This window comes from Cebus imitator, unplaced genomic scaffold, assembly GCF_001604975.1.
Source record: "Cebus imitator isolate Cc_AM_T3 unplaced genomic scaffold, Cebus_imitator-1.0 Scaffold561, whole genome shotgun sequence".
NCBI classification, from domain to species: Eukaryota; Metazoa; Chordata; class Mammalia; order Primates; family Cebidae; genus Cebus; species Cebus imitator.
The window spans coordinates 324208-341776 of record NW_016107876.1 but is presented as its reverse complement, the minus strand read 5'-3'; the positions used below and the strand labels follow the sequence as shown (position 1 = coordinate 341776).

Below are 17569 nucleotides of genomic sequence, written 5' to 3'. Positions count from 1 at the left end.
TGCAAGACTGGGTAAATTGTTGTGATCAAAATACTAATAGTGATATGGACGATAAAGTCCAGATTGCAAAAGTCTCAAATAAAAATGGAAAACTCATTGGAAACTGGAGCAAAGGTCACTTTTGTCATTCTTTAGTAAAGAATTTGGCTGCATTGTGCCTCTACCCTAGGGAACTATAAAACTTTGAACTTGAGAATGATGATTTATTGTATCTGGTGGAAGAAATATCTAAGCAGCAAAGCATTCAAGAGTTAGCCTGGCTGCTTCTCACAGTGTATGCTCATATGCAGGAACAAATAAATGGCTTAAATTTGGTCTTACATTTAAAAAGAAAGAAAAGCATAAAAATTTGAATAATTTGTACTTTGGCCATGTGATAGAGACAGAAAATGCTTTCTTGGTAAAGAAATTCAAGCATGCTGTGGAGCTAGCCTCCACATTTATTTTATTTATCCAATAGATAAATTTGCATAACAAAAAGGAAGCCAAGTGCTAATATCCAAGACAATGAGGAGAAGGACTTGAAGGCATATCAGAGACCTTTGCAGCAGCCTGTCCCATCACATGCCCTGAGACACAAGAGGAAAGATTGTCTTCATAGGCAACACTCAGGGTCTGGCTGCCCTGCACAGTGTGAAGACACTGTTCTTCACATCCCAACCATTCTGGCTCCAGCATCAGCTAGATGGGGCCCAGATACAGTTTGGGCTGTAGCTCCAGGGGACAAAGACTGACATAAGCATTGGAGGTTACCATGTGGTGTTAAACCTGTTGATGAACAGAGTGGATGAGTCTTGGGAATCTAAGTCTTGGCAATCTACTGGCAGCTTTCAACCTCAGCATGGAAAAGTTGCAGTAATTCAACAACTGTGTGAGCAGCCTCCAGGGTTGAACCCTGGAAAGCCACGAGTACAGAGATGCCCAAGGCCTTATAAGCCCACTGTTTGTACCAGTGTGTCCTTAATGTGGGAAATGAAGTCAAAGGAGACTATTTTGGAGCTTTAATATGTAATGAGTGCACTGCTGGATTTAGGACTTCCATGGGGCATTTAGGCCCTTTCTTTTGACATTTTTCCTTTTGGAATGGGAGTATTTATTCAATATCTGTACCCTATCTTGTCTTGGAAGTAACTAACTTGTTTTTGATATTACAGGTTCATAGGTGGAAGAGACTGGCCTTATCTCAGATGAGACATTGGATTTTGAACTTTCAAGTTAATGCTAAAATGACTAAGACTTTGGGAAACTATTGAAAAGGCATGATTACATTTTGCAATGTGAAAATAACTTGATATTTAGAGGAGCAGGGATGGAATTATATGGTTTGTATTTGCATCTCCACACAATTTCATTTTGAATTGCAATCCTCAGTGTTGAAGGTGAGGCCTGGCGGAAGGTTATTGAATCATGGGGGTGATTTCTCATGGTTTGACACTGTTGCCTTTGGTGTTGTTCTCACAATAGTGAGTGAGTTTTAGTGAGACCTGGTCATTTAAAAGTGTGTGGTACCTGCCCCTTCCCCTCTCTTGCTCCTGCTCTGGCCGTGTAATGTGCCTGCTTCCTCTTTGCCTTCTGCCATGATTATAAGTTTTCTGAGGCCTTCCCAGAAGTTGAGCAGATGCCAGCATCACGATTCCTCTGTGACGTGCAGATCTATGAGCAAATTAAACCTCTTTTTCCTTATAAATTACCTGGTCTCAGGTATTTCTTTATATTAATAGCAATGTAAAAATGGTCTAATATAGTAATTTACCATGAGCAAGTAGGCTCTATTCCTGGATGCAAGGATGGTTCCACATAGGCAGGTCAATAATTGTAAATCATCACATAAATAAAATTAAAAACAAAAGCTGTAAAATCTTTTCAATAGATACAGAAAAACATTTAATAAAATCTGTAATCCTTTATGTTAAAAACATTTTAAAAACTAAACATCAAAGGAAGATACCTCAAAAGAATAAGAGCCATCTATAACAAATCCACAACCAACATCATAGTGAATGGGCAAAGTTGGAAGCATTGTTTCAAGGAAATGGAATAAGACAAGGCTGTCCACTCTCACCACTCTTATTGAATATAGTACTGGAATTCCTACTGAGAGAAATCAGCCAAGAAGAAGAAATAAAAGGCATCCAAATTGGAAAAGAGGAAGTCAAATTACTTCTCTTCACTAATGATATGATTCTATGCCCAGAAAATCCTAATAATTTTGCCAAAATTCTCTTAGACCTGATAAATGACTTCAATAAAGTTTTGAGGTTAATAAACCAATGTACAAAAATCATTATCATTTTTATTCACTAATACCTTCGAAGCTGAGAAGCAAATCAAGATGGTAAACCCATTTGTAATAGCCAAATAATAATAAAATATCTAGGAATACATTTAACCAAGAAGGTGAATATCATTACAAAGACAACTACAAAACACTACTGGAAGAAATCATAAATGACACAAACAAATGAAAAAACATTTGATGCTCATTAATTGGAAGAATTAATATCATTAAAATATCCTAAAGCAATCTATACAGTCAATACTGTTCCTAGCAGATTACAGGCATCATTTTTTACACAATTAGAACAAAAATCAAAAATTAATATGTAAACAATCAAGAACTCACATAGCCAAACAGTCCTAGGCAAAAAGAACAAAACCAGAAGCATCACATTTCCCAATTTTAAACTAGTCTATAGGGTGACAGAAAACAAAACAGCATGGTATTGGTACAAAAAAAGACACATAGACCAATGAAAACAAACAGAGAACCCAGCATTAAATACACACACCCACACCAACTGATCTTTGACAAAGTTGACACAAATAAACACTAGTGAAACAATACCCTATTTAATAAACAGTGCAGAAGAATGAAGCTAGGCTTCTACTTCTTGCTGTATACAGAAATTAACTCAAGATAGATTAAAGAATTTAATTTAAGGCCTCAAGCTATAAAAATGATAGAAGAAAAAGAAAATATTCTTTTGAACATTGTCCCAGGCAAATAATTTATGACCAATCCTCAAAATGCAAATGAAGAAAAAATGAAAAAAGAAATGAGAATTGAGACCTAATCAAACCAAAAAGCTCTACACAGCAAAAGAAACAAACAAACAACAACAACAACAACAAAGAACTATGAGCAGAGTAAACATATAATCTACAGAATGGGAGAAGATATTTGCAAGTATGCATTTAACAAAGGACCGATATCCAGAATCTACAAGAAACTTGAATAAATCAACAAGAAAACTATAGATAACCCCATTAAAACGTAGGCAAAATATATAAACAGACACTTCTCAAAATAAGGCATATGAGCAACCAACACACACATGAAAAAATGCTCAACAGCACTAATCATCACATTATTGTAAATCAAAATTTTAATAAGATTTCATCTCACAAAAGTCAGAATGGCTATAATTAAAAGTTCAAAAACAATATATGCTGGCATGGAATTTTTAAAAAAGGAACACATAAATGTGGGAGGAAAAGCAAATTATTACAACCACTATAGAAAACAATATCTAGATTTCTCAAAGAGCTAAACATAGAATTACCGTTCAATCCAGCAATCCCATGACTGGGTATGTGCCCACAGGAAAATACATCATTTTAATGAAAAGACACCTGTACTCACACGTTTATTGCAGCACTATTAACTATAGCAAAGACACAGAATTAAACTAAGTGCTTATCAATAGTCGATTGGATAAAGAAGCTGTATATGGAATACTACACAGCCACAAAAAAATAGCATGTCCTCCTCTGCAACGAGGATGCAGCTGGAGGCCATTAACTTAAGTGAATTTATGCAGAAACGGAAAGCCAAATACTTTATATTCTCATTTATAAATGGGAGCTAATCATTGAGTACACATGGACATAAAGGTTAGGTCAGCTGATACCAGAGACTTGAAAAGGGAAAAGAGAGAGAGTAGGGCAATGGTTGAAAAATTATCTACTGAATACTATGTTCACTGTTTGGGTGATAAGATGAACAGAAGCTCAAACTACAGCCACATGAAATATACCCATGGGACAAACCAGCACATACACGTCTGACTCTCTTGAATCTAAAATTCAAAATGAAATTAAAATTGTAAAAAATAAATTCTACAGCAGACTGTAACTCAAAAGAAAAATTCTTATGTAGTCAATTATTCAAATTTTCTATTCTTGCTTTATTTTGATAATCCTTTGACACAGGAAATCATCCATTTCAATAAGATGTTCAAACTTATTGGCATTAGATTTACCACAGTATTTTTAAAATTTTATCTCATGTTGTAATCAACACATGTCCTTTTAAATTTTCTAATATTTACATTTTTGGTAATTCTAATTTTGTTTGTGTAATGTCATATGCATAATTCCTCCTATTTGCATCTGAGCCTTTATTACCTAGCATATAATCAACATTTATAAACATTTCATGGATGTTGCAAAACATATGCTCCCATTTTATATAATTTAATGTCTACCAAACATCTCTTTTGCCTTACTGGATTTTTAAATTTATCCAAAAACCTTTGTTTGTTCTGAAGCAATTGTATTTTTTCTTGATTTGTCTAATTGTTTACTCATGCCTTATAATATTTATCATATTCTGATTAAAAATAGCATGCTTACCAAAAATGTTCAGAAAAATCAGAAAAATTTAAAGTAGAAAATAATGATTATCTATAATCAGATCTCTCAAATGTTGCAAATTTTAACATTTCAATGTATTTTTCTGGTTTTTACAAATAGAAATATATGTACTTATGGCTGAAACCATCCATAGTATATTTATTCACATTTATCCTTAACTTTGCAATCATACAAGAGACTAGAATAAACATTTATGAAGAGGAGTGTAATAAAATGAGGGTTTAAAATTTTTAGTTTATTTTTTTTAAATTGTATTGTAAATTGACAAGTTATAGTTGTGCACAAAGTTTTAGAATGTTGGAAAATATAAAAAAATACAACACAAGTATCATAACTATACATTTTAATTGTATAGTTATGTTGGATACTAGGGAAGAGTATTTTCAAAGTATTAACATGTCCCATGAAATTTATTGTATTATAGTAATACGTAGGCCAATAATACCATGTTAAGCACATGAGTTCTGGATTCCGATTTTCAGAGTTAAAAATCCTGACGTTACCATTTATTAGCTGTGTATACTTGAAAAAGTTACTTAAACTATCTGTATGTGCTTTACAACTGAAAAGTGGGATTAATTATAGCATCTACCTCATGGGATTGTGAAAATTAAATATGATGCCCTGGCTGAGTGTGGTGGCTTATGCCTGCTGAGATCACCCCACTGCACTCCAACCTCCAGCCTGGGTGACAGAGCAAGACTCTGTCAAAAAATAAAAAAGAAAAATAGAAAAAAAAGAAAATTAAATATGATGATCCATGTAAAGCCCCAAATAGTTGGATTCAATAAATGACAGCTATTCCTGTTGTATGTTTCTTATAATTCATATGTATGTCTGTGAAATTATCTAGATAATCCAGATCTCAAAATGAAGGAGTAAACAATAGTGTTTACTTGCCAGCAGGCTTTTGCCCGTGTTATTATGCCATATCATTGTTTCTCAAGGTCTGTATAAGCTTTTTTATCTCCACAATTTTTATGATCCATCTTGCCTCACCTCACCACACAAAGTACAAATTATATACCTGACATTTAAGGCCCTTCATATTCTACACTTCTAACTTTTACAGCCTTGTTAATTACTGCTCTTTTCTATATTTCTAGCCAAGCTATGGTATTCAGTACTAGGCACTCCTTAGCTTTTTTCTCTTTCCACCCCTAACACAGAAGGTTTCCAATAAGAAGGTTTACTCTTCCTTTGTACTTAGTGCTGATATTGTTTAAATGTTTCATCCTCTTTAAAAGTCATGCTGAAATATGACCTCTAATGGTGGAGGTGGGCCTACGAGGAGGTGTTCGGTTCCTAGGAGCAGATCCCTCATGAATGACTTGGTTCTGTCTTCAAGGTAATAAGTGGGTTCTCACTCTATGATTTAATGCAAGATGTTTGTTTAAAAGAGTGTAGCACCTTTTTCTTCACTCTCTCTTGCTCCCTTTCTTACCATGTGACATGCCTGCTCTCCATTCACCTTCCATCATAATTATAAGCTTCCTGAAGGTCACGCAAGAGGCAGAAGCTGGCACTATAATTCTTGTACAGTCTTCAGAATACCTACTTTATAATGGTAATTTATTTGATAAGTGGCAAATGTTATACCTATAATCTGTGGTAGTATTTACAACTTTTGTATTTTTATTTTTGTGGGTGCATAGTAGGTGTATACGTTTATGGGGTACATGAGATGTTTTGATACAGACATGCAGAGTGAAATAAGCTCAGTATACAGAATGAGGCATCCATCCTTTCAAGCATTTGTCCTTTGAGTTACAAAAAATCCAATAACACTTATTTTTTTTTTTTTTAAGATGGAGTCTTGCTGTGTCACCCAGGATGTAGTGCAGTGGTACAATCTCAGCTCACTGCAACCTCCATCTCCCGGGTTCAAGTGATTCTCCTACCTCAACCTCCCAAGTAGCTGGGACTACAGTTGCACACCACCATGCCTGGCTAACCAATAACACTCTTTAAGTTATTTTAAAATGTAAAGAGAAAACAGCATATCTGATTACGCATAAATGGCATTTAAGGTCACATAAATTGGTACAAAGGTTATATTTCTCCCATTTTTACTAAATTCCTTTCCATTTTTACCAAAACTATCAGAAGTTTAAATAATCTTTCATCAGTATTATGAGATTCTGAATGGATTCTGTGTGGATTTTGCTTAGTGCCTTGCAGAGATTTTGGGGGCAATGTTTAGCTTTAGTTTTGACCTTTTGAAAAATTATTAAAGGATATATGTTTTGATGTTTTGTTTGGCTCAAATTATGTCATTGTGACAAGCATAGGAATAACTTTTAAAATTGTTGTTTATTGTAATACCTTAAAACAATTTCACTGATTTCTTGCACTGCTATATCATCAGCTGAAGCACTGTCACCTTTTCTTTTGGCATTACATAAGATATCTCCTTTAAAATTAAAGAACTGATTGTCAATTGCTTGAATGATTTTATGTTTTTCTCTCTCACCACATTGCAATTCACATGTCAGAAAAAGCTCAAAAATTCCACTTAAATGGTAGTCAAAATAAAAAGCGTGTTGTTTAATTGGCTCACTATTCCATAAATCTTGTGCTTCAAGCACTACCTTTTGTCAACCACTTGAAAGCAGGGAATATAAAGTGTGACTCTTAAGAACTGGGGTTCCATTTCTCCACATGCATGGCAGGATGTGGAGTTCCAAATAGGTTTTTCCCCAAGTTATCTCCTTAGAATAGGACTGTCTATGTGGTCATTACGATAATGTTGTCATTAACTGCAAGCACATCTGGAAACCCTCCTAAGGAAATGTCATTAGATCCAGATTAATAAAGTATAAGGAAAACCAGTTTAATTACTTTATAATTGCATAAGTCTTTCTTTTCCCAGTGAGAGATCTTGAAAAAAAAATCCCTTTTTTTTGTTATTCATTCTTCCACAGCCACTCTATTCAAATGAATATTCCGAGAGCTACTATTTCCTTTTTCCTCCCTGCACAACAAATGTCTATGCTATTTATATTGCAGACATAAAAGATAAGAGTGATGAAGTGAGCTTCATACATTTCAAACTGATGAGCTGAGGGATTGTTTGTATTCAAATCCTTTAAAATGATGCTTAAGCAACACCCGTAACATTTGAAAAAAATAAGATAAAAAGATTGCCAGAAAAAGGACATACAGTTTTCTTGTATTTATGATGTAATAATACTTTTTGCTTCTAATGGAGATATTGTCAGTTATGCTCACATAAATCTTCCTAAAAGTTTCTTAAAAACAAATTTGTGTACAATACTATATAGTATTATTTAGGAAAAGTGAGCTTAGGTGAACTCCAAACACATTTCAACATTTTATAGAATGTTTACCACTCTATTTTGTAGGGTTTTTTAAAATCTACTTATGGGATTTGTATGATTTGTATCATGCCTTAAAATACACATTTTTTTAAGAAATAATTAATTTTTTGAGTTTTCTATACTCCTTATCATCAGGATTCTGTACCTTGGAACAGCATTAGGACAACACATCTATTTAGCACTTAAGACCTTGCAGCCTGAAGCTTGACCTGTGAAAGCCACAACATACAGATTTTTTAGAGAATTATAGGCAAACCATGTTGAAATGGCCTTGATCTCAATTGGCTTAGCTTTAGTTTGTGTCTTCATCATTGAGGATTAATTTATTATAGACCTAATAAATGTAACAACAAAAACAAGGGAATAACATAAGCATTTGTGGTGTATTATACTTGACCAATTTTGGCTAACGACTATTGATCCTGAGACAAATTGCTTAACCTCTCTGAGGCTCCATTTATTCATTGGTATTGGCAACTTACACAGGTTTATGAGGAGGGCCGGATGAGATGTTATGTGTGGAAGAGTGGGAGGGTGGCGAGGGATTAAAGACTACAAATATGGTGCAGTGCACACTGCTCCGGTGATGGGTGCACCAAAATCTCACAAATCACCACTATATAACTTACTCATGAAATCAAATACCACCTGTGCCCCAATAACATATGAAAACAAACAAACAAAAAAAAGAAGTACCTAACAAAGTGACAACCCAGAGCACAACAGGCATCCAACACATTTTCAACGAATGAATGTATTTCCATGCCTTTTCTTTAGTAAGAGGTTTGTGGTTCTGAAATTTATGCACATACTGCTTCAATTCTTCACACTGTCTTTCCTGTTAGAAAAATTTACCTGTTAGAAAGACTAGACATTTTTACTTTCACTCAGAAATAAAGGCGTTTATATGAAAGTTATTTTTTTACATGCTAGGAAAAATTCACATATTGTGCATTATTAACAATAACTTATTGAAAAAAATTAAGGGAAACTATTCAACTTTTATTTATATCTGTAAAAACTTGATCTAGGTTTCTTAAATAAGAAAGCATCTTGAATTTCAAAGAGGAAGCAGGTAAATCTATTTTCCCTTCCTCTCTCACATTTTTCACACTCTGCCTTCATCATCACACCACTGTGACTATGAATATCACACAAACAAACACTTATTTCTGCTGTTTACAAGGTTCATATAAAGAAATTGGTTGGCAATTCTGGCCTTTGAAAGAAGACAAAGAACGTAGGCAAACAAAGTTATAATTAAAGAGACATTTTAATTTTAACCAATCATTGAAGAACCACTCTCTCTGCTCATGAGGCGGGAGCGGGTCACAGAACTGCTATGGCGGGATAGTTGGTCACGAAACTCTGAGGCCATAAAGTAATAAAGAATTGGATCCAAGAGGCAGCAGATACTTGCAAGACACAGGCAAAAAGGGTGGAAATACAGTGCGATTCGGACAATGGGACAATTGCTAATGATGGTTTCCTTTACCATGGTGTAAAAAATAAAGTTAATATGATAGGGAGTGAAGCAAATGAAGAAGACTGCAGCACACATGAACACCATCCGCACTGCTTTTTGCCTCTCGCTGATCCCTTGGAAAGCCACTGGTGGCTGTCTCAAAGATATAGTAGTTTTCCAGGTACACCATGCGATGATAATGACTGGGATCACAAATCCTGCAAGCTCAGCAACTGTAATCATCCCGACCAATGCAACTGCATTCATTTGCTTGTATCCAAGATCAGCAAAGCAGGACTTGTTGTTCTTCTCTAAGTCTGTGCTTCTCAGGATGGGAAATGGCAAACAGGCAGTCCCCACAATGATCCAGATGGCAGCACTGATTCCCACATCGTACCTACGCTTCCAGTCTCTGGCCCTGAAGGGCTTGAGGAGAAAAAAGCACCTCTGAAGACTGATGCACGTCAGGAAACAAATGCTGGCATACATGTTGAGATACTTTAGGTAGAAGCAGAGCAGGCAAAGGGCTCTCTGGAAAGGCCAGTGGTGGTTGATGTAATAGTAAATCCGGAGGGGTAAAGATAATACGTGAGCAAGGTCAGCCACAGAGAGGTTGATCATGAAAATTATGGCTTTATTTTTGTTGCTGATGAAGCGGCATAGAACCCACAAGGCTGCACTGTTAGCCAGAAGACCAGGAATGAAAATGAGGATATAGGTGGTTGCATAGAGGGAGTATTGAAATTTCACATTAGTGACATTACAGTAAGTCTCAGCAGTGCTGGTACTGTTGCTAAGCATCTTGAATGTTTCAGTATATTCATCAAAGTAAGTCATGGATTTACAGTTCCTGTCCAAAGTAAAACAAAATAAAGAGCATAATGGTTAGTTAGTTCTTTAGCTAACACCTAGATCTCTCTTTTTTACTTACGGAGGCACAGAGTATTAGAATTAGAAGAGACCAGTTTACAGATAAACAATTAGAGGCTCAAGGAAGATACAGTATTGATCCAAAGTCACCCTATGTAATAGTTAAGGAACCATGAAATTGCCTCACAACTGCCCTCCCAGATTCTCTAAGTTGTATTTTTCAGGCAAAAATGTCTTGAAATATTAAATCTTTTATTCTCACCACAGCAAAAACAGCATAGCATTCAAGTATATTTATTTTGCCTCCAAATTCATCTTGTCCAAAGCTTTGGTTAGAATGAATACTACTCACACCTAATTGCAATGGTAGAAATTCAGGCTCACCTTTTATGTTCGCTTGCCTGTCCTTTGTCTGCCATTTTGCCCATTGGGTCCTGGCTGCTGCTTCTTTTTCTTTTCTTTTCTTTTTTTTTTTTTTTTTTTTTTTGATACAGAGTCTTGGTCTGTCACCCATGCTGGAGTGCAGTGGCGCCATCTCGGCTCACTGCAACCTCCGCCTCCGGGGTTCAAGTGATTCTCCTGCCTCAGCCTCCTGAATAGTTGGGACTACAGCTGTGTGCAAGCAACCTGGTTAATTTTTTGTGTTTTTACTAGAGATGGGGTTTCACCGTGTTAGGCAAGATAGTCTCGATCTCCTGACCTCATGATCCACCCGCCTCAGCCTCCCAAAGTGCTGAGATTACAGACACTAGCCACCATTCCCTGCCCCTGGCTTCTTATCTTGGAACTCCAGCACTTGGAAAATGGTCCTACCTCCGAAAGCCTGCATTGTCAGTGTCCTGGCTGATTTTCAAGACCTGAGAATGTGGCCGCATTATTCTATCATAATAGCTTGTGACTCTGAAATTATTCTGCAGTTTGTATCCCTCCCTAGGCTTGGATATCCAAATTTACATAAAAAAGCTTTAATAATATATGAATTTATAAGCTGAAATAGAGTATTTTCCTTCTTGAAATCTTGAAGGGGAAAAGACCTCTAAGTAGAATCCTGCACTGATATGGCAACACTGACATGGCAAGTTATCCAGCAATCACAATAAACACTGCTTTGGGCACCAGCAAAACAGGATCACTAAAACCACTTTTTGAAGACAGTTTAAAATGTAATTCTTTCTTTATTCATTAATCATTATGAAGAGATTCCTTCTTTTTGGACGTTCTTAATCATATTTTATGATTTAGTATTATTTTTATTATGTGTTATATTAAGGTATATAGAGAGTAGCATAATCTTTAGAGATTATCAGAGGCTGGGCATGGAATTATGCTGATTGCCTGCAGATAAGAATGGTAAGGAGAGCAACAGATTCCTCATTTTGCTTTAACTATCTTGTAGAATTTCAGACTGGGAAGGACCTTTGGAAATCATTAAATTCAGCCTCCACATAATAGAGAGAGAAGCAAGGCCCAGAGAGAGGAGATTATAATGGCCACACAGCTGTTAATGGAAGATCTGAGACTTGAAATGGGAGGACAAGGGGCCTTGCCTTCATGTATACCGTTCTCCTCATCTTTGTTTTTCTCCCCAAGACAAAGTTCACAAACATAACTTCTGTGTATGTTGAAGGAATATTTATTGTATTTCAAGCTTGTTTGAAGTAAGTTTACAAAAAACAAAGGAGTAACCTGGTTTTAGATTCTCCCCATAAGTAGCAGAATGGCTTCCTAGGTGGTGTTAAGTCCTGCTCCAGGAAATAGAGTTGTGATAACAAAAACAGAGCCTCAAGTGATGAATTTACAGTGTGGATGTTATGAGCTGCTATTACTGTGAATAATACTTTTACTTTCCCCCTGTTCTATTCCATCTCCCTATTTGCCCTCTTATTTGTTATATGTCTTAAATAGGCAGTCATTTTGCTTATATATGTGTTACTTAGAATGGAGGGTGGAAGGGGCACTCACAGGTAGAAAGACAGGAAATAATTATCATGCTGTGACCATCAAGGATGTATTCCAGAATCTGTAATGGAAGTTTTCAAGCATATTATTTAATTCAATTTTCACAACTGTTCTAAGATGTAGGAACTATTATCACCCTATGATCTATATGAAAAAACTGAGCTTCAGAGACATTCAGTAAATTGCCTTAAATAGCAAAGCAAAAAATGGTAAAGATAAGATTTACTATCATTCCTGGTTTTCTCTGAAGCCTATGGTATTTCCACTATGCCACTTTCCTATCCCTGACTAGGAGGAACCACTTAGTAGAATAAGGCTGTCTTAACTATCACTCCATATGCCTTTGCATGCTCATAGCTTAGCTCCCACTTATAAGTGAGAACGCCTGGTTTTTGGCTTTCCACTCCTGTGTTACTTAGAATAACGGCCTCCAGCTCCATCCATCTTGCTACAAAAAATATTATTTCAATTTCACTGTGGCATGTGAAGAGCACATTATGGTAGAACCATTCTAATCCCATAGTAGGAACTTATAATCACATAGCACTAGAATTCCTCTAGTTAGTCAGTCAGAGTAGAACTAAGCACCTGTCCCTACTTATGCAACACAGTTCCCACCCCAACACCTACTTTGATTGCAGTATTGGCATTACTTCTACTATCATCTATTGTTCACACACAGGCTGTGAAAGAGCAAAGAAAGAGCATCAGTGCATTACAATTTCAAGAACTGAGAATTGTTCATAACCCTACCCTCGTCCAGTCACACTTCCACTTTTGCACTTAAAAGAAATGGCGATTTGTTTTAGCTTCACTGGTGTAGAAAGTTTCAGTTACTAAAGGGGAATGTTCTGTTAATACCTCCGTGTTAAAAAATGGAGCCCAATCATGCGAGAACAGCAAGCTAGTGGTCAAGTTCATACCTTTGTTCCCCACCCCCCGCCCCGCCTCGTGGGTTCTTATGCCTCTGCAATTCACAGTTCATTGTGAGCTTAGAGATTTGCATGACTTCCTTCCAAAAACCTCTTTTCTGCTTCAGTCTGAAGAGAAGGTAAGACGGTCCCCCCTGCCAAATCTTCTTAGTGACCATTAAATGTAAAATCCACATGATGAGAAGAGGCAGAAGTATTTATTTAGAGGTTGAGCCGAAATGTAGGCTCTCAGAGAGGGAACATTTAGCTTGCTGTGGACAATTGTGTCATTTCTGAAATATAAGAAAAGAGAAGCTAAGCAGCCACCAACAAGAAAATGCTGGATGGAAGGACTAAAATCAGAGTATTCTCTCTATTCCTCCACTCCATCTCTCTCTCTGTCTTTCTCTCTCTCTCTCTGCCCCTGCCTCTTTCTCTTCATCTCTCTGTCTCTCTATGACTCTGGCTCTATTGTTGCCTATTTGTGGGCAGTTTGCTCCCTTTGTCTTGCCAATTTCTCTCCCCTTCAATCTAGACATATTTGTGTTTCCTGTCTTACAGGGATGTGAGATTAGTGATTCATTCCTGAGTCTGTGCTTCGCTTTTCAGTCAGTGCCCTGACTCCTCTCCCAGACACTCAAGCTGAAAATTAGGGAGTAATTCTGACCCTTGCCACTGTATTTCCTCCCGTGGACAATAAAAATCCAAGTGATCCTTCCTTCCATGTAAAATGCTCTCTAAACTATCTCCACCTCTACTGTCACCATCCTAACCCAGGCTACTGTCATCAACCCTATTGACTATTGCAACAGTTCCCTTACTGAACTGCTTGCATTGCAGTCCTTCCCCTAAAGTTCATTCCCCATACCATTTCTAACATTAACATTAAATATGACTGCCACTTATTTAAGGGTGCCATTTATTTACAGGCTGAACACTTTATTCATTATCTCATTCATCCTCACAGGAATCCTATAATTATTTCCACATTGCAGATGGGAAAATTGTGGCTCAAAGAGGTTAAATAAGTTGTGCAGAAGTCACAAAATTCACACCTTGTTCCTTTTTAATCTCAGTCTGGGCCTGAGAGACCTTAACTACCAACTCAATCTAGATAATCCTATATAGCATTACATGCTCTCACATTCTCTATTATTTCTCTTTGTAGCATCAATATTTGTAATTTGGGTTTTTATTATTTGTTTATTGGTTATTACTCTCACTATGCTGGTAAGTCCGTCAGTGCCACAAAAAGATCTCCTTTGTTCATCACTATATAGCCTGGACCTAGCCTAGTAAACATTCAAAGAATATATAAAAAGTATAATTGGACTGAATTGCTTACATAATAGTTCAAAGTTTCTGTTTAGAAGGATTAAGCACAAATAAAAAAAACCTTGATATATCAACAAATACATTTCTGCTGCCTACCATTTCCCTAAAAGACTGTCTTCTAACATGGGCTGCACCTATCAATATTCCCTACACCTATCCTTTTCACCTCAGAAAAGCCATACCTGTAGAGGCCTGAGAAAAGAGAAAATGAATTAATTTAGAAATCACAGGTGGTCAGACATATCCTATGGATAGAAACTAGGTAGCCATAAGTTAACTAACCATGATAGATTTCAAACATTCCATGAAAGCGGTAACAATGGCATTTCTGTGGGAGCAGAAATAACACCTGCATAGAACAGAAAGATTGGAAGTCAATTTTTTAATAAGCAGGTTTGGGAGTGGGCAGGATCATGAAAGATTTTTAATGCACTTCATAAGGAATCATCAAAGGATTCTGTGAAGATATGTGATATCATCATACTTGTGTTTTAGACAGGTCAGGCTGGTGGCTGGGCACAGTGGCTCATACCTGTAATCCCAGCGTTTTGGGATGTCCAGATGGGCAGATTTCTTGAGCTCAGGAGTTTGAAACCAGCCTGGGTAACATGGCAAAATCTCGTCTCTACAAAAACATATGAAAATTAGCTGGGTGCAGTTGTGCACATATGTGGTCCCAGCCACTCAGGAGGCTGAGGTGGGAGGATCGCTTGAGCCGGGGAGGCAGATGTTGCAGTGAGCCAAGATTGCACCACTCCACTCCAGCCTGGGTGACATAGCAAGACACTGTCTCAAAAATAGGTAACTAAATAATATTTTTAAAATAAATAAATAAAAAATAGAAAGGTCATGCTGGCAACCCTGTGGAAGATGAATTTTAAAAAATGGGACACAGGGAATCCAAATCACTTTGGGAGTATGTAGGAAGACTACCAGCTCAGGTTTGCCTGTGACTGAGAGTTTTTTGGACATAGTATTTTCAGTGCTAAAACTGTGATAGTCCAAAGCAAAGGGAATAGTTGATCACCCTATTACATTAAAATTTAAAGTAAAAGTCAGATATGGAATTGAGCAATTTTGAAGACTGCTTGAGGAGTCAAAGATAATTTCATTTATAAAATGTGAAATATTATAAAAAGGGTATCACAGTTTTGCATTTTTCCAGATCAACTTCATATGCAACAACTAATAGCATCCACTTCTGCTGACAATCTGAATTAATTCACCTGTTTCTTATTCCAGTAGTTTTCAGTGTTGTGCTATCTGCCAACCCTCACCAATTCCTAACTCTTCTAATGGTTTTCTTTCTCTAACATAATGACTGAGCTTCACTACAAATTGGACTACACTAACTTGCATCATACATTTCCAGAAATCTTCAATATCTAAATGTCTCCATTTCTCCTAGCGTCACATAGCATCCTCCCTCATCTTATTTCCTCCTGTGTCTAACCCAGAATAAATAGTTGGCCAAATTAGCCACTCTTACACAAGAATACACAATTTCTTTGTTCTCCATTCTTCTGCTGCACCAGCCTGGCAAGGCCCTAATCCCAGGTTAAGTCCATAGCCCATATTCTTTCTTACTATCCAAATGGCTAAATTTTCCTGTTAAAATACCAGTGTACTTTTTAAATGGCAAAGTAGAAATTCATGATCTCCAATCTAAGATTTTTTCCTGTAGCTTCTTTTTGCATGAGCCTAATTAGTATCTCCTTCTATTCCCATGGTGGCTAATCAGCCCCTTTACTATTCTACTAAAGCTTCTTTTTCTCCCTCCTGTTCTCCATCTCCCACTTTTTTCAGAATATTATTTGTTTTACCCCTTAGCTCAAAGAGTAAATTAAGATTATTAGGTGAGAAGAAATCAACTTCATCTATTGTCCTTTCCCAACACACACAATTTTATTAATAGCTGCGCTCTTCTTACTTCCCAGCACAGGGGTCCTTCCTGTTGCTCCAGATGAATTATCACACTCTTCTTACCTCCCTCAGGATACTCTTTCATTGATTGCTTCCTTTCACTACTAGAAAATCATGGTTTCCTACACCCTCGGCTAGATCTTTGTCATCAAGTCTCTCCAGCTCCCAACGTAATTTTCTTGTTTATGCACCTTATTCTAGCTCTTTGTTGCCTTCCTGCCCTTCTCTTAATAGTTTTTAAAACCATTTTTTTCTTTTCTTCACTTTTTACCCATTCTTTAATGCACTTTGAGGTGGCATACATGTCCCCACAACCTCACTTCAGTCAGTACTTCTGTGGCTGTGAATTACTTAGACAGAGGTGAGAATAGAATTCCCAGTGCCTCCAATACCAGCCTTACAGAAGTAATTACTCTTGGTATCTAGTTGGAAGTGCTCGCTACAGAGCACACACTTCCTATTCCAAAGATTAGGACCATTGATAGAGATGTCTTTTCACTTGAAAGAAGGGTCTGTTGATGAGTGCCAAATCCTGAAGGGAATGACCAGCATAGAGTTTTAATCTAACAAGAAAAGCAGAAAAGTCAGCCACCGTCTCTGAAATAACAGGATTCACTTACAAACTGTGACTCTATATACTATACAGCCATACAAAGAATGAGATAATTTCCTTTGCAAGGACATGGACAGAGTTGGAAGTCATTATCCTCAGCAATCTAATGCAGGAAAGAAAAACCAAGCACCACATGTTCTCACTTAAAAGTGGGAGCTGAATGATGAGAACACATGGACACATAGTGAGGAACAACAAACATTGGAGTCTGTTGAGGGCTATGGGGTGAAAGAGTGCATCAGGAAAAATAGCTAATGGATGCTGGGCTTAATACCTAGGTGATCTATGCAGCAAAAGACTGTAACACACATTTACCTATGTAACAATCCTGCACATCCTGCACATGTAACCATAAATTTTAAATTAAAGTTGAAGAAAAAAATAGGGAAAAAAACAAAAAGAAAAATCAAAGTGTGGCTCTAAGGATGTTCCTGATAATAAGAATGTCACAAAGTTATGACTAAAACACCGTCAAATTCCTCTTAACCTGGAGCCC

At 36.7% G+C, this 17569-nt stretch overlaps 1 protein-coding gene across 2 annotated transcripts in view; it reads right to left on the bottom strand.

Annotated features, from left to right (window-relative positions):
• Positions 1-6567: 6567 nt before the first annotated feature.
• The window catches only part of LOC108294081 (P2Y receptor family member 10), a 17055-nt gene continuing 6053 nt past the window's right edge, over positions 6568-17569 (bottom strand). For both annotated transcript variants that reach the window (XM_017515826.2, XM_037733983.1), the window contains one exon: positions 6568-10312. In XM_017515826.2, the coding sequence (XP_017371315.1) occupies positions 9277-10299 (1023 nt within the window). In that variant the 5' untranslated portion in view covers positions 10300-10312 and the 3' untranslated portion in view covers positions 6568-9276. The remainder of the gene's footprint in view (positions 10313-17569) is intronic.